Source organism: Haliotis cracherodii, unplaced genomic scaffold (genome assembly GCF_022045235.1).
Source record: "Haliotis cracherodii isolate W230 unplaced genomic scaffold, xgHalCrac1.p SCAF_7, whole genome shotgun sequence".
In the NCBI taxonomy this organism is placed as follows: Eukaryota; Metazoa; Mollusca; class Gastropoda; order Lepetellida; family Haliotidae; genus Haliotis; species Haliotis cracherodii.
Genome location: NW_027266330.1, coordinates 33808149 through 33829216, shown reverse-complemented (window position 1 = coordinate 33829216; position 21068 = coordinate 33808149). Strand labels below are relative to the sequence as shown.

At 42.8% G+C, this 21068-nt stretch overlaps 2 protein-coding genes across 2 annotated transcripts; both read left to right on the top strand.

Moving 5' to 3' along the window:
• Positions 1 to 826: 826 nt before the first annotated feature.
• LOC139448818 (dentin sialophosphoprotein-like) lies at positions 827 to 12874 on the top strand. Its single transcript, XM_071230348.1, has 3 exons — positions 827 to 899; positions 5542 to 6975; positions 12858 to 12874. The coding sequence occupies exons 1-3, from the start codon at positions 827 to 829 to the stop codon at positions 12872 to 12874; spliced, it is 1524 nt and encodes a 507-aa protein (XP_071086449.1).
• Positions 12875 to 17328: 4454 nt separating this feature from the next.
• Positions 17329 to 20681, top strand: LOC139448292 (uncharacterized). The gene is made up of 2 exons (XM_071229839.1): positions 17329 to 17691; positions 19450 to 20681. The coding sequence occupies exons 1-2, from the start codon at positions 17346 to 17348 to the stop codon at positions 20301 to 20303; spliced, it is 1200 nt and encodes a 399-aa protein (XP_071085940.1). The 5' UTR covers positions 17329 to 17345; the 3' UTR covers positions 20304 to 20681.
• The last annotated feature ends 387 nt before the right edge of the window (positions 20682 to 21068 follow it).

The following is a 21068-nucleotide window of genomic DNA, read 5'->3' as shown; positions in this document are numbered from 1 at the left end:
ACTTAGTTTTCGTATCTACGTGTCGTTACTGTTTACATTTACCGAAACTGTTGTTGTGCTGTTGTTCTGCCGTAAATATATAAACCACAATACAGTTCGACTTTAAATGCATCGAATATGCCACATGTCAACATTACAGTAAACTACGGTTATAACGAACACGCTTATAACGAACTGACCGATATAACGAATTTATTTTTTAGTCCCGACCAGTTGTTGTACATATGCTGTATGTATGCTTATAACGAACTGCGGTTATTACGAACTAAAATTTGTGGTCCCCTCGAGTTCGTTATAATCGTAGTTTACGGTACCATGTGCTTTGCTATTTGTAGCGCAGCCCTAATTAAGCTCGGCCCACTGTGATTGAGGCAGTCACCCAAACATGACAGATTAGATCTGTTCATGATAAATCTACATTTGTTGACTAATTTATAGAGCCTTTTGCGGTATCCAAGGTTTGTCCAAGTTGATACGAAGTTTGATGTTTTTTGGCCATGGTGATTCTGTTTACGTACGGTTTTCAAAAAGCTTCTTTCGACACTTGTGTTTACGTTGCCGGTCACTGTTCGAAACTGGAACACCGCCACCTTGCCCGCTATTTATAGTCAGGGTGGGGCTTTAAAGGGGCCCCGTGGCGACACATTGGTGCACAATGCTTTAAGATATACACTACCGCCTAAATACACAGTAAGTGCGTCAATGTAAAACGTTACAACTTTTTGATTGGCATTCTAGAAGTTGGTGAGCGCAACTATATGGATAACAACTTCTAGTTCAATGCATATAGCGACGTTTCGATGTGGATTCTCTTGCCGTTATCGAAATGACGCTATATGCAATGAACCACGCAGCTACACCCACAATGAAGGTCAAGGACGTTATGTCGAGCGTGAGAAGTATTCAGCTATACTAATATCGTATAGTTATACCGTGTAGTTATGGCTGACGTTAGACCGCCTCAGTGGTCTGGTGGAAAGAGTGTCTGCCCAGAGATCGGTGATTCGAACCCCGTCCGCGTCATACAGAATTACGTAGAAAGATAACTTGTTGTTACCCTGCCTGGCGCTCGGCTTTAAGTGGATACAAAGATGATTGGTTTAGTCGGTTGTGTTTGAGTGGGGAAGCCATGTTAATCTGCAGCATGGTGTCTGGCTCAGTGGGCGTGAAGTATGAAAACGACATCAGTCCGGACTAGTAGAAACAATCCACACACACACACACGTTCATGATCGGTCCGCATTTGTAAGGTAGCGCTTTCGCTTTTGTGTTTTGTCGAAATATTGTCGTCATAACATGTGGGGGTTCATTTCATTCAAAAGCAGAAACGAAAGGGAATGTAAAATTGTGTACAAAATTCACAGAGAGTGTCTTAACCGAACCCAGCTATTATTTGTATCTAATCATGAAAATTCTAAACCACGTTCGTCACCAATGGGCAAACAAGTGAGTGAGTGAGTGAGTTGGGTTTAACGCCGCCTTTAACAGTATTCTAGTTATATCACGGCGTGTCAGCTGAATGTGGGAGGAAATTCCGAAGTGTCGCTGGTCTCAGACGTTTACCACTTCGGTGAAACCCACGAGCATGGGTATGGTGCTGACAAACCTAGAAACATAATCGGGGCGAATCCACAATCATAGGTTTCTGGCGTGACCAAGGGACGCAACTCTGCACAGCGAATCGCGGCGCCTTAGACACCCAATATTCAATTGTATGCTTTCTTCGGAATAATATACCATGGGGTGGTTACAAGCCGCCGAGAAAAGGAAACATATCCGGGGCGAACCGGGATTTAAACCCCGATCATAGGTTTCTCACATATCCAAAGGACGCAACTCTGCACAGCGAATTGCGGCGCTTTAGACGACTGTGCCACCCCTTCTGTTGATTCTGTGCCAGGAAATCACTGGGTGTTAAAACTGACGCAACTATATTTTACTGTGCAAAATTAGAGAGAAATAATATATCAACCATAGCATGGTTAAGTGGGAGAAATCATTCAATAGGGGCCAGCATTTGTGCTCGTTTTGTATCCCGAAAAAAGGATTGGCACAAGTTCTGTATCTAAGTGAACTGGCAATGTTGCATGTCATTCATGTACTGGGCTAATATGTTTGTGTGACCACCAATATGAGGCGATCCGGAACACCTGAAGTGATCTATCACACCCATACACCCCAAGTGGTCCACGTACTCCCATACACCCGAAGTGATACATCTACGCTCGTGCACCCGAGGTGATGCACTACATCCATACACCCGAGGTGATTCATTTGCCCCATACACCCGAAGTGTTCTATCACACCCATACACCCGAAGTGTTCTATCACACCCATACACCCGAAGTTTTCTATCACACCCATACACCCGAAGTGTTCTATCACACCCATACACACGAAGTGTTCTATCACACCCATACACCCGAAGTGTTCTATCACACCCATACACCCGAAGTGTTCTATCACACCCATACACCCGAAGTGTTCTATCACACCCATACACCCGAAGTGTTCTATCACACCCATACACACGAAGTGTACTATCAAACCCATACACCCGAAGTGTTCTATCACACCCATACACACCAAGTGTTCTATCACACCCATACACACGAAGTGTTCTATCACACCCATACACCCGAAGTGTTCTATCACACCCATACACACGAAGTGTTCTATCAAACCCATACACCCGAAGTGTTCTATCACACCCATACACCCGAAGTGTTCTATCACACCCATACACCCGAAGTGTTCTATCACACCCATACACCCGAAGTGTTCTATCACACCCATACACTCGAAGTGTTCTATCACACCCATACACACGAAGTGTTCTATCAAACCCATACACCCGAAGTGTTCTATCACACTCATACACCCGAAGTGTTCTATCACACCCATACACCCGAAGTGTTCTATCACACCCATACACCCGAAGTGTTCTATCACACCCATACACCCGAAGTGTTCTATCACACCCATACACCCGAAGTGTTCTATCACACCCATACACCCGAAGTGTTCTATCACACCCATACACCCGAAGTGTTCTATCACACCCATACACCCGAGGTCACCACACCCGTATACCCGAGGTAATCCACCACACCCATACACCCGAGGTAATCCACCACACCCATACACCCGAGGTAATCCACCACACCCATACACCCGAGGTCACCCACCATACCCATACACCCGAGGAGATCCACCATACCCATACACAGGAGGTAATCCACTACACCCATACACCCGAGGTAATCCACCACACCCTTACACCGGAGGTAATCCACCACACCCATACAACCTGAACAACCATTGCACACCATATAGTGTGAGTAAACCACACTCTATGGTTACATATACCTCTCCCGTTAGTCAGCGTTTCAATTAACTACAAACATATACTGTAATTAAAACTCAAACATTCAAACAGGATTTATTCTACATTCACATATCAGCAGCATATGGCTCAAAGTACCTATAACAGGTTGAAATATGCATATTGTATATTTAAAGAAATGAACAACCAATTATTCAAAGCATATATTTTAGCAATCATTCACGGTGTCTCATGATCATATAGAAACATACAGCATTAAAGGATTGGTCAAAACCGACTTCAAATCCAGCCACACTATCGACGCTGACCTGATATCCCCGAGACGAAAAAAAACCCAACGGTATACAGTACCAGGTATGACTTCCCACGTTGATAAGACGAAATATCTCACCTTACATAAAAATACAAGCTCTTGATTGATTAAGGAGCGGGCAATTATTTTCAATCTAGTCGGCTCATGTAGCCCACGAAGAAATCAATCGGAGCATATCGTGCATGACTCGAATAATTATCGATCATTTGGAACGAACCGATTGATTACATTGTGTAAAGCAAAGTTCTTCTTTGCGTCGTGTGCTTCGAGTTTTGCAGAGTTAAACTCCAGGTACATATTCCGGGCTTCTATGAATGAATGTCGGAAAGGTATAATCGTTGTCAACTGTTCCCTGTGATGTGATGTACCCTGTGTGTGAGTCCAGGTAGTGACGGCTGGGGGCACAGGGGCTCACACACAGGTAACATCAAACCTTATGCCCCTCGAGAAGGGTTGCAATTACTAATGATCCATCCTCGTTGTTCACGCCCGCATAAAAACCACCTGTCAAAAATGGTCATGTATAAAATCATCAAAATAGAAAGATTTAAAAAAAGGCTGGATCGCGCCTGTGGTACAGGGGACCGAACCCCCTTCTCCTATGCAGAAAGAGTTTTCTCAAATGAAACGAAGTAACCACATAGCTGTGGCCAGCCCGTCTGTCGCCGGGACATTTGTAGTATGTATAGTGTCAGCGTCGATAAAGCAATGCATGGTGTAAAAATAGGCTTATGAGTCATAGGGATTGTAGGACGCTTCACTCAGTACGGGGTACTGTCAAAGCATGGGGCAGTCAAACTGTCGTGTACGTATTTTGGGGGAAAGGCTTAGAGCACATTTGTTTTTAATTTCGGACATGCAGTCAACAAAGCACATCTTTTCTCTCGGTCTTAACTCTAAGACCACTTACACCACTTAAGTGTACATTTGTCACGGGGCGGTGGGGTAGCCGTGATATTGCTGGAATATTGCTAAAAGCGGCGTAAAACCAAACTCACTCACCCCCATTCTCACCGCCCATCTTGAAGAAACCGGCTTATTTCACAATTGTTGCGCAGGTGTCGAAACACAGCAGATAGAGGGGAGATTATATACACAGCGGATAGAGGGGAGATTATATACACAGCGGGTAGAGGGAGGACTATATACACAGCGAGTAGAGGGAGGACTATATACACAGCAGATAGAGGGGAGACTATATACACTGCGGGTAGAGGCGAGACTATATACACAGCGGGTAGAGTGGAGACTATATACACAGCGGGTAGAGGGAGTACTATATACACAGCGGATAGAGGGGAGACTATATACACAGCAGATAGAGGGAGGTCTATATACACAGCAGATAGAGGGGAGACTATATACACAGCGGGTAGAGTGGAGACTATATACACAGCGGGTAGAGGGAGGACTATATACACAGCTGATAGAGGGAGGACTATATACACAGCGGATAGAGGGGAGACTATATACACAGTTGATAGAGGGAGGACTATATACACAGCGGATAGAGGGGAGAATATATTCACAACGGATAGAGGGAGGACTATATACACAGTGGATAGAGGAGAGACTATATGCACAGTGGATAGAGGAGAGATTATATACACAGTGGATAGAGGGGAGATTATATACACAGTGGATAGAGGAGAGATTATATACACAGTGGATAGAGGGGAGATTATATACACGGTGGATAGAGGGGAGATTATATACACAGCGCATATAGGGGATACTATATAGACAGTGGACAGAGCAGACATTATATATACGGGGGATAGAGGGGAGATTATATACACAGTGGACAGAGGAGAGATTATATGTACGGGGGATAGAGGGGAGACTATATACACAGGGGATAGAGGAGAGATTATATCCACAGTGGATAGAGGGGAGCTTATATACGTAGCGCATAGTGGGGAGACTATAGACACAGCGGATAGAGGGGAGACTATAGACAAAACGGGTAGAGAGGAGACTATAGACACAGCGGATAGGGAGACTATAGACACAGTGGATAGAGGAGAGATTATATACACAGCGGATAGAGGGAAGACGACTATATACACAGCGGATAGTGGGGAGACTATAGACACAGAGGATAGAGGGGAGACTATAAACACAGCGGATAGAGGGAGGACGATATGCAAAGCAGATAGGGAGACTATAGACACAACGGATAGTGGGGAGACTATAGACACAGCGGATAGAGGGGAGACTTTATACACAGCGGATAGAGGGGAGACTATAGACACAGCGGATAGGGAGACTATAGACACAACGGATAGTGGGGAGACTATAGACACAGCGGATAGAGGGGAGACTGTATACACAGCGGATAGAGGGGAGACTATATACACAGCGGATAGAAGGGAGACTATAGACACAGCGGATAGAGGGGAGACTATAGACACAGTAGATAGAGGGGAGACTATAGACACAGTAGATAGAGGGGAGACTGTATACACAGCGGATAGAGGCGTGACTATATACACAGCGGATAGAAGGGAGACTATAGACACAGAGGATAGTGGGGAGACTACAGACACAGCGGATAGAGGGGAGATTTTACACACATCGGATAGAGGGGAGACGATATACACAGCGGATAGTGGGGAGACTATAGATATATCGGATAGTGGGGAGACTATAGACACAGAGGATAGAGGGGAGACTATAGATATATCGGATAGTGGGGAGACTATAGATATATCGGATAGTGGGGAGACTATAGACACAGCGGATAGAGGGGAGACTATAGATATGTGGGATAGTGGGGAGACTATAGACACAGCGGATAGAGGGGAGACTATAGATATATCGGATAGTGGGGAGACTATAGACACAGCGAATAGAGGGGGTACTATAGATACAGCGGATAGAAGGGAGACTATAGACACAGCGGATAGACGGGAGACTATAGACACAGCAGATAGAGGGGAGATTTTACACACAGCGGATAGAGGGGAGACGATATACACAGCGGATAGTGAGGAGACTATAGACACAGCGGATAGAGGGGAGACTTTAGATATATCGGATAGTGGGGAGACTATAAATAGAGAGGATAGAGGGGAGACTATAGATATATCGGATAGTGGGGAGACTATAGACACAGCGGATAGAGGGGAGACTATAGATACATGTATATCGGATAGTGGGGAGACTATAGACACATCGGATAGAGGGGAGACTATAGATATATCGGATAGTGGGGAGACTATATACACAGCGGATAGAAGGGAGACTATAGACACAGCGGATAGAAGGGAGACTATAGACACAGCGGATAGAAGGGAGACTATAGACACAGCGGGTAGAGGGGAGACAATATACGGAGAGTGTTTACGCAACTTACAAACACTGTTGAAAGAAAAAATCGTTTATATCTCGTATATATGTAAATTAAAAAAAAAAGAATTAAACAAAAAAGTTGATAGACTGGATCGCGCATATAGTACTGGGGCTCGAACGCCGTTCTTTGCGTCAGAGCTTTTTCAGTTTTATTATTTTTAGCGAAGTAACCACACCGCTGTAGCCAGCCCGCTGACTGAATGGTCACTAAAAGTATTTATAGCCTGCGGTCGATAAACACAGTGTGTGGTGCAAGAGTAGTCATCATGATTGTAGGGCGCTTCACTCGGTATGCCTGGACGTTCACATTCTTTGTTTGTTTGTTGTTTAACGCCACTCTCAGCAATACTCCAGCTGCGGTCTGTACATAATCGAGTATGGACCAGACAATCCAGAGATAGACATTATGAGCATCGATCCACGCAATTGGGACACGATGACATGCATCAACCAAGTCAGCGAGCCTGACCACCCGATCCGTTAGTCGCCACGTACGACAAGCAGAGTCGCCTTTTCCAACAAGCATGGGTTGCTGAAGACCTATTCTACCCTGGATCTTCACGAGTTACATTCACATGCAATTATATACTGCCAGTGCTAGCATGGTATGTTCTCAGAGGGGGTCTACTGTTTCCTGATTGGATGATAATAGGGTGGGCGGGGCTTGAGATGACAGTTTTGAGCTATGTCAACAACTGATCGATTGTCTACACTTTTTGTTATTAAATAAGCAGCCTGTGAAGTTATTATTTTTATTTATTAATTACTCAAATATGTTTCTTTGAGGATTTACACAGTGTGCACACCGGTTTGAACGTTAATACAGTAGAACGCGGATATAACGAACACGGATATAGCAGCAAACGGATACAACGAACTGTTAAAAAATCCCCGATTTATCTCCTATATAATATCATATAAAATTTACGTATATAACGAACTCTCTACAACGAACTAACGGATACAGCGAACTGTTATTTGATCACCGACGAGCACATCTACATCACGTGTATAGCGAACTGAGAAATCTCACTCAGTGTCAAGTGTGTACCTTAATCAATTCTTAATTGGACACCTTTATATCCTCATGACTTCTTTCCTAAACTGACTGGGAAGGGAGGAAGATATGTTCCTTTAGTAGATAACAAATCCGTCAAGGTAAATTTGATTTTAACATGCTTGGGAATGATAAATGCTAGAATCATTTTTTTGTATATACATATGTAGGTGCCACCCGGTATGCATGGTATGGGATGGACTAGCTTGGAGCATTAGCCGCGTTATTACAGTAACATCTAAACAGCAAAACAGTGAGTGAGTGAGTTGGGTTTAACGCCGCTTTTAACAGTGTTCCAGTTATAACACGGCGTGTCAGCTTAATGTGGGAGGAAAGCCCGAAGTGATGCAGGTCTCGGACGTTTACCACTTCGGTGAAACCCACGAGCACGGTGCTGACAAACCTAGAAACATAATCGGGGCGAACCGGGATTCGAACCCACAATCATAGGTTTCTGGCGTGCCCAAGGGACGCAACTCTGCACAGCGAATATCGCGGCGCCTTAGACGACAGGGCCACCGGTGTCCCCGCGAAACAGTCATAGAGAAGAAAATAAAAGATGCAAGAACAAATTGAAACATTGTCACTAAAAGTTATAAACTATTTTACAAAGGTTTGCATCGGCCTACACCAGGGTAGTGGGAGAAACCATATCTCGGATTGTGTGAGCTATTCTTTAAAATTCATATTGAAAACAGAAACTAGTAAAAATTCTGAAATTTTATTATATTCTTCAACAGAAAAGGGGGCGTGTGCAGTGTGTATGTATCAGTGTGTACAGGGGCCAGTTTAGGGGTAGGGGGAAACTATAAGATTTTTACTTGAATGGGTCGACGACGGTCGCAATAAGTGGTGATATGTCGAAACGTCTTTAATTAAGTATGACACCGGCATGCACCAAAACAAACACAATTCTGATACGGGCATGTATATTCACAGAAGGATACATGGTTAGTAAAACATTTAAACAGGTTTGAGATTAAAGTTGGGAAAATTGAGATTAAAGTTGGGAAAACCGAATACATTTAAGTGATTGTTGAGGTCTCTTGTTGAAGATGTTGGATATTCAAAGAGCACTTCAGGAGGACCAGATTTCGCATTCGGTAGTTCATGTGTGAGACGGTTAAATAAATACATACCAGGAGCAAATTGCGGAAGTGAATTATTTCCATAAATATTTTCTTTCTCAATATGTGAGTGTAAAATATAAACTTATTGCTTGTCAATGTTCAGTCTTGCAACAACTGTAAGTTTTGAAATTAACGCGGGCGGGTATTAAAAGCGTAAAATGCGAGTGGTCTTTTCTCGCATTAATTAACTTCTCATTTATGTCTGAAAAATGACTATCTACGATCAGACGGCCCCACTGCACAGTTTGGATAGCGGCAATACCAACTTGAAATATCAAAATTAATTCACAGTTCATCACAGTGTTTAGTAACAAGATATGATGATATCACAAATCAAATAATATTTTATTGGCTGAAGACAATAAGAACAACGAGGAAAGAGTTCAACGAAAATACTTGATAGTTTCCTTTTCAAAAGTACAATCTGATCAATATTTGATATTTGCAAACAACAGTATTCTTTACAACAAACAATTGGAGACTAAATTGTTCACAGCTTCCAAAAGGATTTCACTTACACTATCATTTGAGTCAAATAGAATTGCATTAAAGTTAAATCTATGCTAGATATAACCTGCCGGGAAAACAAATTATACCTGAAAGCCGGATTTAGCCAAAGAGTTAATTACAAACGTTATCAAAATGTTACAAGGCTGCAAACAGCCGCAGAAACACTAAAAACTTAAGGTAAAAAATACACCCATGATACCCGTATAATCAACATCAACGTCAATAAACCATTTCTTGTTTCTTTCTTTTTAGTCTCCATCAAACATGGGCTTTTACATTATTTTTACCCTCAGATTAAAAAAACTCATGTAAAATGAAACTACGAGAACTAATATAATTAGGACATTGAAGAAAATAATGTAAAACAATATCAGAATGTAAAACAATTCCATATATGATTTTCTATATTTGAAAGCACTAAAATAATGAATGCATGTCTGAGTCTTGTATGTAAAATAGTTGCTTGCCTATTTCCTATCGGGGAAGAGCAAGGTAATTTAGTTTCTGTTTTTAAATACTTGTACTGAATATGCACTTTTACGTTTTAATTGAAGTTGATTTCACATACAGCTGCTATCATAAACGAAAGTTTCTGACAGAACAGTTTGTTTTTTTTAATTTTGGGATTATAATATTAAATTTGTTTCGTTGTTGTTTTCAGTTAAAGTTTAATAATTTGAAAGAACTAAGATGCGAACACATTCTGCATCATTGTTCTTAACACCTTTATACAATGATTTTTCTGTCTTTGTCTAATTACTAGCTTTGGAAGCAAACTTGGAAGGCTTGCGCTTCCAGCATACATGTCATGGTGTGTATGGGGATACGTATTCTACAGCAGGGTGTTATTTCATATATTCTCCTATTACTGCCATACTTCTGTTTTAAGAGGCAGTCGGGTAGCCTAGTGGTTAAAGCGTTCGCTCGTCACGCCGAAGACCCGGGTTCGATTCCCGACATGGGTAGAATGTGTGAAGCCCATTTCTGGTGTCCCCCGCCGTGACATTGCAGGAATATTGCTAAAAGCGGCGTAAAACCAAACTCACTCACTCACTTCAGTTTATAATTCAGGAGTAATTCACTCAATTGCCTTTCCAAATATTTAATATGAAGAACAAGATGTAGTGCCCAAAGCGGTATTTTGTAAAACCATAGAAAATTAATAAAAAATGAAGACTGGATAGCGTCTGTGGTACTGGGGTTTGAACACCTTACCGTTGGGTAGAAAGAGTTTTCATGGTGAAACGAAGCAACCACATGACTGTTGCCAGTCCGCAAATTGAGTCGACATTTAAGGTATTTATAGCTTCCCGTCGATAACGCTTTATATGTTACAAGAATAGCCACGACAGACACCGCGATTGCCGGGCGCCCCTCACAGTAAGAGTGTACTGTCACACGATATACGACCACATGAAAACAATATTGTTTCTCGTGACTTAATAGAGGAAAAGACACTTTGTATAATAAAGGTATCTTTTAACGTTAGGTTCTAGTGATTATCTAAATATGTCTGACTGGTCACCTTTACTTCTAGTGCAGGTGGGTGAATTGGCTATTTGATGGTTATTGAAGGGTACCAGATTATCGATATGCCTGGCGTTTAGGTTACACGCCCTGGTCAAATTACCTTGTACAAAGCAGCAAGAAGGGGAGCACAGGTGGTGACGGACATGCTGATACCGATGACATGAAACTATATAACATCGCGTCTCCATTACAGGTGGGTTGTCTGGAAAATGTTATTATGCAAAAGTTTTCAAAATGAAAATATAAAAGAGGCTGGATGGCGTCCGTGGCACAAGGGACGAACCCAATCCTTTGTGTTGAAAGAGTGTTTGATTAAACGAAGTAACCACATGACTGGAGCCAGCCCGCTAGCTGTGTGAACATTTGAAGTATTTATACTTCCGCGTCGTTAATAGCTGTGTGGTGCAAGAACTGACGTCACCCACTAGGATTGTAGGGCGCTTCTCTCAGTAGGGGTGGCAGGTCACACCCGATGATGATATCAATGTAGACTTTAACACTGGGAGACTTGGCACGTTTCTTCAAGACAATCGGAAGGAATTGGACCTTCGTTAAACATGTGCTCTGTGTACAATTTCCAGCCAGGTTATAGGGTATCGGTGTCAGTGTGAAGGGGTTCGGCATTAGCTTGTTATCTCGAGTCAGGTGGTCAGGGCGAAACTTAGTTTAGTCTCTTAGTCTCAAATTTGGAAGGCTTGCGCTTCCAGCATACATGTCATGGTGTGCATGGGGATGAGTATTCTACAGCAGGGTGCTATTTCATATATGCACCTATTACTGCCATACTTCGGTTTATAATTCAGGAGTAATTCACTCAATTGCCTTTCCAAACATTTAATATGAAGAACAAGATGTAGTGCCCAAAGCGGTATTTTGTAAAACCATACAAAATTAAAAAATAGTAAAAGACTGGATAGCGTCTGTGGTACTGGGGTTTGAACCCCTTTCCCTTGGGTAGAAAGAGTTTTCATGTTGAAACGAAGTAACCACATGACTGTCGCCAGTCCACTGATTGAGTGGACATTTAAGGTATTTATAGCTTCCAGTCGATAACGCTTTGTACGTTACAAGAATAGCCACGACAGACATCGCGATTGCCGGGCGCCCCTCACAGTAAGAGTGTACTGTCACACGATATACGACCACATGAAAACAATATTGTTTCTCGTGACTTTCTCTGAGTGGACGAGTGAGTTGTGGGTGCGCGAGTGGACGAGTGAGTTATAGATGGGCGTGTGGACGAGTGAGTTGTGGGTGGGCGAGTGGACGAGTGAGTTATAGATGGGCGAGTGGACGAGTGAGTTGTGGGCGAGTGGACGAGTGAGTTGTGGGCGTGTGTGAATGGTCGCGTCAGTGAGTTGTGGGTGTGGCTTGTGGAAGATTGGATGGGTGAGTACGTTTAAGTTAAGGGAGTGGGGGAGTGAGTGACATGTGCTAATGCAAGACATTGACGTGATTACAGTCAACACCCCGCCTTAGATCTGTTACTACTTCTGTTTGAGCAATGTCTTTGTTCGAAATAATAGAGGAAAAGACACTTTGTATTATAAAGGTATCTTTTAACGTTAGGTTCTAGTGATTATCTAAATATGTCTGACTGGTCACCTTTACTTCTAGCGCAGGTGGACGAGTGAATGGTCGCGTTAGTGAGTTGTGGCTGTGCGAGTATGGCTTGAGGAAGATTGGATGGGTGAGTGAGTTTTGGGTGAATCAGTTTAAGTTAAGGGAGTGGGGGAGTGAGTGACATGTGCTAATGCAAGACTGACGTGATTAGATCTGTTACTACTTCTGTTTGAGCATTGTCTTTGTTCGAAATAATAGAGGAAAAGACACTTTGTGTGTAATAAAGGTACTATCATTTTAACGTTAGGTTCTAGTGATTATTTTATGAATGTTTTTGAATCCTTCTGCATAGATTTAACTAACTTATACATTCATTGAATACACAATGCCATTTGAATGTTGTCAAATGTAACAAATATTATATTTGGGATAACACTTTCTTATTAATGTACAGATTCTGGTACTTTTTTTTAAGCCTCGGTGGCTGAGTAGGCTAGACCGCTGACTTTGTGTGCTGGCGATTAGGTGCCTCACTCTGGCAAGTGTGGGTTCGAATCCCGCACGGGACTCAACCCCCTAAAGATACGAGAATTTGTACTTTACTAAGAAAGTGTTATCCCAAATATAACATTTGTATATATATAATTATATATACATTCATTGCTCAGGTGTTTTTAACAAAAAGTGTTTTAATCACTTTCACATGTTATTTAAGTATTAACCATGCATGACATGAAAGTAAATAACACCCGTCACCATTACAGGTGGGTTGCCTGGAAAATGTTATTATGCAAAAACTTTCAAAAAGAAAATTACAAAAGAGGCTGGATGGCGTCCGTGGCACAAGGTACGAACCCATTCCATCGAAAGAGTGTTTCAGTAAACGAAGTAACCACATGACTGGAGCCCGCCCGCTTGCTGCGTGAACATTTAAAGTATTTATACTTCCGCGTCGATAATAGCCGGGTGACGTCACTCACTAGGATTGTAGGGCGCTTCTCTCAGTAGGGGTGGCAGGTCACACCCGATGATGCTATCAATGTTGACTTTAATACTGGGAGACTTGGCACGTTTCTTCAAGACAATCGGAAGGAATTGGACCTTCGTTCAACATGTGCTCTGTGTACAATTTCCAGCCAGGTTATAGGGTCTTGGTGTCAGTGTGAAGGTGTTCGGCATCCGCTTGTTATCTCGAGTCAGGTGGTCAGGTCGAAACTTAGTTTCGCAGGTAAGTAACTATGGGGCAATCTTGATCTTGTACTGACTTACACTGGTGTTACTGGACTACACGCATTGGCTATGGTGTTATTATTTATACCCTTCTTTCTAGTAATCCTTGAAAAACAATTTTCTAGGGGTTATCTAGTCAACCATCGAGTACCTTTTTCATAAATTACTCGTTTGGTCAAGTAGCGTTTCATTGTTGTGAGTCCAGATACTCTGAAGTACAAATGTACCTGAATTTTCGGGAAGTCTAGAATTTTCTTGCGCAGTCCAAGCGACTTTAGTCTATAAAACTTTATTCAGGCATGTTTGTCGAATCTTTATTATCCAAGAGACATATTCTGGGTAAAGGCCCTCCGTGCCCATTTCTCCCAACTAAACTGAGGTTATATCATTCACACATTAGACGCCGCGTGTGGACCCGGGGTAGAATGTGTCCCCAGCACCCCATTGCTAGTCGTAAGAGGCGACAAAATATACACCTGGACCGCGGGTTATATATTTCATGCAAGCAAATTCCTAGTATTGCCCACTGAATTACTCTTCCATTGCAATAGTTTCCTAATTTTTCTGTCATCCTTTGCGGCCAGCTGACTATACTGTTTTCCCGCATGAACTGATCAGCTGTATTAGTGGTCTATGGAAGCGTAGTAGGGCCAAGGTGATTTTATTTTGTCTAAGTGTCTCCATAGGACTTACTATCTCTTACGTAGGACTTAGTATGACCTAGAATCACTATCTCCTACGGAGGAGATACTAAGTCCTACGTAATAGATAATAAGTCCTACGTAGGAGATAGTAAGTGCTATGTAGGAGATACTAAGTCCTACATAGAAAATACTAAGACCTACGTAGGAGATTTCTAGACAAAAATAATGTTCACCGTGGCCCTACTACGCTTCCGTCGTGGTCCTTAAAACACTCATCAATATGAGAACGAAGTCATACGTAAATATTTAGGTTTACATACATCTAAGGCGCCGTAATTCTCTGTGCAGAGTTGTGTACCTTGGGCACGCCAGAAACCTATGATTGTGGGTTCGAATCCTGGTTTGCCCCGATTCTGTTTCTAGATTTGTCAGCACCATACCCGTGCTCGTGGGTTTCACCGAAGTGGTAAACGTCTAAGACCTGCATCACTTCGGGCTTTTCTCCCACATTAAACTGTCACGCCGCGATATAACTGGAATACTGTTAAAAGCGGCGTTAAACAGAACTCACTCACTCACTCGAATGGCGTGCTTCAGATCGGTTAGTATCAGGCTCGACATTACCGCAGTCTGTACATGTGATTAAGATCAATCACAAATCGTCCAGCTGTAAGAAATAACTCTCTTTCTTAAAGGTGACATGAAGTATATTTGATCTGACAATCCAGTGACTGACATCATGATCATCGATCTACGCAATTGGGATACCATGACATGCATCTACCGAGTCAACGAGCCTAACCACCCGGCCCCGTTAGTCGCCACTTACGGCAAGCATAGTCGCCTTTCACGGCAAGCATGGGTTGATGAAGATTAATTCCATCCCGGATCTTCATGAGGAGACATGAATTATGAAACGTATGGAATCAACTAACATGAACAATGGAGGAGAATGATGTGTCGTGATATTTGCCTTCTAAGGGCCATGACATTCAGTAAACGGTTCGCGCCTTGATTATTATGTTGAATATGGTCATCATTCATCAAACGAGTTGGACATAGTTGCACACCTTGTATTCGGCAACTGGAATAAATCTAAGAAATGTAATGCAAGGGCATATATGGTAATTTAAGTCTAAAATAGATTTTTGATTCTACCTGTTGCATTATGGGTGAAAAGTATTCATGTGTAAACAATTTCTGTTTTCTTATATGACAGACCCCTTTAGGGGCCAGCATATTCTTACCTCCAGCTACACTGAATATGACTAACCTTCCTTCCTTATTTCAAATATTACCCTTATTAAAACAGAAAAAAAATCCTCCCAGGACATCGAATCTGTACAATTCATAACATCCTACAAACTCGGAAATTGTTATGTCGCTGTCTTTGTTGATGGCAATAGTAGTTTGTGTTTTCCTTTGGATTTTAGCTATATCACACCACACCACACCACACCACACCCCAACACACTCCACCCCAACACATCCCACCCCATCCCACCACACCTCATCCAACCCCTCCACACCTCGGACCACCCCATCACATCTTATCCAATCACACCACACCACACCACACCACACCACACCACACCACACCACACCACAACCCACCCATCCCACTCCACACCACACTACCACACACCACCACACCGCACCACACCGCACCGAACCACAACCCACCCCACCCCACCCCACCCCAACCCACCCCACCCCACCCCACCACACCACACCACACCACACATCACATCACACCACACCACACCACACCACACCACACCACACCACACCACGCCACACCACACCACACACCACACCACACCACACCACACCACACCACACCACAACACAACACAACACAACACACACCACACCACACCACACCACAACACAACACACACCACACCACACCACACCACACCACCATCAGTTAAAATGCATTTGTTTCTCACTGACAGTTAAAGTAAATGTAAAGCACTCCTTGGAGTTCGTTTGTACAAAATGCAAAAATGTCAAAATGTCAAAATTTCCTTCTGATGAGAAAAATCGTGGATTATCAGGATTATACTTTTAATCTGATGAGCTGTGAACCATCAAGACAATGTTTCAATATATCGAGTTTCTACAATCGTGACTGGCGTCGTGAGCCGGATCTGCGGTTCACCTTCAGCAGGAAGGCGGGAAATATAGACTTGAAGCAAGCGATGCTTGGTATGCCTGAATAGGATGTTATGCAACGTGTCCTTAAGCAGACAAGGATACAACCTACTTTCTGTATCTTGTAATATTGTAAACAGTTACATTCACAGGACGAGAATTCCGACCGTCACAAGCCGTAAAATTGACGTAGTAAGGGTCTTCATAAGAGAAAGGACTTGGAAATAGGATTGGGTGGAAACAACCAGACAGATGTAAAAGTCCATATACTGGTCAAAGTAATAGTTGTTATAGGATCATGTGTATGAAGACAGTATTTCTGTTATTGACGTGGCTTGTCTTCCGCATTGCTGGGATTGACATCTTGACTCTGGAGTTGGATGAAATTGCAGCAGCTCAAAAGTATCCCAGTTGTCGCATAAAACCTCGTTCTAACGCGTCTAATGAGAAGACAGTGTTGCTGTATGAAGGAGAGACTTTACACATCGACTTGTGCATTACTCGGAAACAGATGGTGTCTATCAAACAACTAGCTTATTCAAATGATGGAGCAAGCGACAATATCTCATTTATAGCTGACGGAAAGACGATCGGTAGCGTTATCACGAACAACGAGACGAAGTTTGGCAGTGATTGGAATTTATTTCACAAAAGCTCCACCGTCGGGGAGAAATGGACCATAGACGTTGGAAGGTTGACTTTGGTCATAAGAGCTCCTTCCACAGACCAATACGGCGTGGAGCTTGACTACCTGAATCTGGAGTTCAGCCGCAAAGTCTCCAAGGACAACACTCTATGTAAAGAGACAGAAACGACTGTGACCACACAGTTTGCGTCTCACCCATGTCGTCTCAAAGGTGAGTTATATGCATCAAATACTTATTCGATTACTGCTTTATCGAGGCGAGATCAAAGGCCCTGTCAATCTTTTATTAGACACCAGATATCGCCGCTCTTGTTAAGAGCTAATATTGGAAGTGAAACTTACTGAATCCCAGGATTTAATGTGACGCCTATGTCCAAAGCGAGGACTCCTTTTTTAACCTTAACGGGATCCGTATCGATACATTTGAAACCATGTCCTCCACTAGTTAGATATTATCAAAGTATAGTAGCTTTCGACAAGGTCAGTTTGATAAAAATAATAGTAGTGACTTATGTACCACAAGTCAGCAGCAGCCGTCTCCATCTTGCATGTCACAACGTCCTGCTACGGTCTCATCTTGCTTGTCACAACATCCTGCTACGGTTTCATCTTGCTTGTCATAAACATCCAGCTACGGTCCCATCTTGCGTGTCACAACATCCTGCTACGGTCTCATCTTGCTTGTCACAACATCCTGCTACGGTCTCATTTTGCTAGTCATAAACATCCTGCTATGGTCTCATCTTGCTTGTCACAACATCCTGCTATGGTCTCATCTTGCTTGTCACAACATCCTGCTACGGTCTCATCTTGCTTGTCACAACATCCTGCTATGGTCTCATCTTGCATGTCATAAACATCCTGCTATGGTCCCATCTTGCATGTCACAACATTCTGCTACGGTCCTATCTTATGTGTCACAACATCCTGCTATGGTCTCATTTTGCATGTCACAACATTCTGCTACGGTCCCATCTTGCGTGTCAGAACATCCTGCTACGGTCTCATCTTGCTTGTCATAAACATCCTGCTACGGTCCCATCTTGCGTGTCACAACATCCTGCTACGGTCTCATCTTGCTTGTCACAACATCCTGCTATGGTCTCATCTTGCATGTCATAAACATCCTGCTATGGTCTCATCTTGCGTGTTACAACATCCTGCTACGGTCCTATATTGCATGTCACAACATCCAGCTACGGTCTCATCTTGCGTGTTACAACATCCTGCTATGGTCTCATCTTGCGGGTCACAACATCCTGCTACGGTCTCATCTTGCGTGTTACAACATCCTGCTATGGTCTCATCTTGCGTGTTACAACATCCTGCTACGGTCCTATCTTGCTTGTCACAACATCCTGCTACGGTCTCATCTTGCGTGTTACAACATCCTGCTACGGTCTCATATTGCATGTCACAACATCTTGCTTGTCACAACATCCTGCTATGGTCCCATCTTGCTTGTCACAATATCCTGCTATGGTCCCATCTTGCGTGTCATCACAAGCAGGCCGCTATCATATAACTGTGATATTGCTGAGGTCGCGGTTAAACAACAAACATTACAAACAACAAAACACAACAAAATGATGGTAGTTTGACAATATATCAGGTAGTTCTCTATTCGTATTACTCTCCTTTTACTCGGTTAGGTATGCTACATAATGCTCATGCTTCGCGATGCCACTGCAGCTCTCACTCTCATGTCAATAACGTCGGCCATAAGATACAATAACTTGCACACGCTTCTAAATTCGACGTCAATGGCAAGATAAAACTGTATCACTACGTAAACATTACGGATAAGCACTGTTGTATTGAACTATGACAATTCGGGGTATAACCATTATTTGATGGGCAATACATGATATCTGGATTCGGAAAACTATTAACAAAACGAGCCCCGGTATAACGGTTTCATGTAGCAATTATTTTTCACAATATAATCTAGTCTGATTTTGAATTGCAGACACATCAGCAAACATTCCTACAAGAACTGATGCCACGACAACCATGACTCCAACAGTGTCTTCAGTAACAACTACAGCTGCAGTTCCTGTTCGATCAGAGACTGTTGTATTCCAGGGTGGTTCTAAAGTGATTTCTCTCCGCCGAGCCACCACGTTTGTCTGCCAGGAAGAGATGGCCAAATTCCTTGTCACTTCGAGAGACACGAACATTCTTCATGTATCTACACTACATAGAACAACCATCACCGCTCCAGTGCATCCAAGCTTTGCCCTAAGCACCACACCCGATTTTACAGAATCACGACCAACTGTCCTTATTGAAGGTTTTTCTGGCCGAGGAAAGAATATGTGGGTTGTGATGGACGGCAAGGACGCTGAAGTTTCAGTCCTTATCGTTTCAGTTCCTGCACCAAATTTTGGACAAATGTCACCGAAGCTGATATTCTACCAAGACGGTCATTTTCGACTTTTTCCTTACCATCCAGTGTATGCTCAACCCAAGTTTTACTTGACGAGTCCTGAAGACGGACAGGAAACAACTGGCCTCGACATTGATACTGTTGCTGTAGCTGTTACCGATAGCGAATTAGAACTGAAGGTGAAGAGCGGAAACCATATGACTAGGATGCACATGGGGCTTGGAGAACTGTCAACCCACCTGACGGTGATTATAGGGGAGGGGAGTGAGTCAAAACTCCTGTCTGTTGTCACACCATGTTGGATTGGCAGTGACCCGTTCATGCGTCTCTTCGCCCGAGTTGATTCTGGGGACTTCAAGTCACTGTTTGTGTCTTCAGATCCCTTATCGGGGAACAACATTTCAATGAGAATCGATGAAATGAAAAAGAAATAGAACTACGCTGCGGTCACTAATTGAACCGTTTATCACACTTGTATAGCTAATTTAATGCTTATATAATATTATCCATTTAGCCCATGAACATTGTGCCGCATGCTATTTCATGAATCCTACTTCCTGTAAAAAACATATTGATGTCATATGCAGTCAGAACAAATATAGTTCATTGTATCTTATTGCTTAAATGGATAGAATTATCATTAAAACGCCCGCATGTTATCAGAAATGAGCGGGCCAGTGTAACTTGATAATGCCCTCATATTACTTGACGACGGCCATTATCACGCCCGTTGTTAGGTGATGTCATAGGATAGGGATACGTGACGTCACGTTCAATAGTGACGTCATCTGGTTTGTTTCCCTATTTGTAAAAGTGGGTTTTCGTGACATTCGTGTTGATTTCAGTAAATGTTTCAAAACCGATATTGTTGTTTCTTTTTATTTGATAACAAATTCCATCCATTTTAGCTATAATAACGGTAACGCTTTTTTTCAGGGCATTATCATTTGCAGAAGCCCTCGGTCATTTCAACTGCCCTTCTTCGTCGGGCAGTTAATGGAAGACCCGGGGCTTCTGCAAATGATAATGCCCTGAAAAATAGCGTTACACTTATAATATAACTACCGATTTTGACGTGCCGATGTTAGAACGTATCACGACTTGAAGTGATGTGTTACTGAAACTGTGTGCAACTTAGAGGCATCGAGTGAATGGCAATCTGGCCTCTGTTTAATATAAACAAACATTTCACTTGTCCA

Bases quoted from the DNA above. Each gene is read 5' to 3' on its own strand.
- LOC139448818 (XM_071230348.1), top strand. From the start codon at position 827: ATGACGCTATATGCAATGAACCACGCAGCTACACCCACAATGAAGGTC. The intron at 900-5,541 runs GTATTCAGCTAT...TTATATCCACAG, and splicing joins CGTTATGTCGAGCGTGAGAA to TGGATAGAGGGGAGCTTATA.
- LOC139448292 (XM_071229839.1), top strand. From the start codon at position 17,346: ATGGTGTCTATCAAACAACTAGCTTATTCAAATGATGGAGCAAGCGAC. The intron at 17,692-19,449 runs GTGAGTTATATG...TTTGAATTGCAG, and splicing joins TCACCCATGTCGTCTCAAAG to ACACATCAGCAAACATTCCT.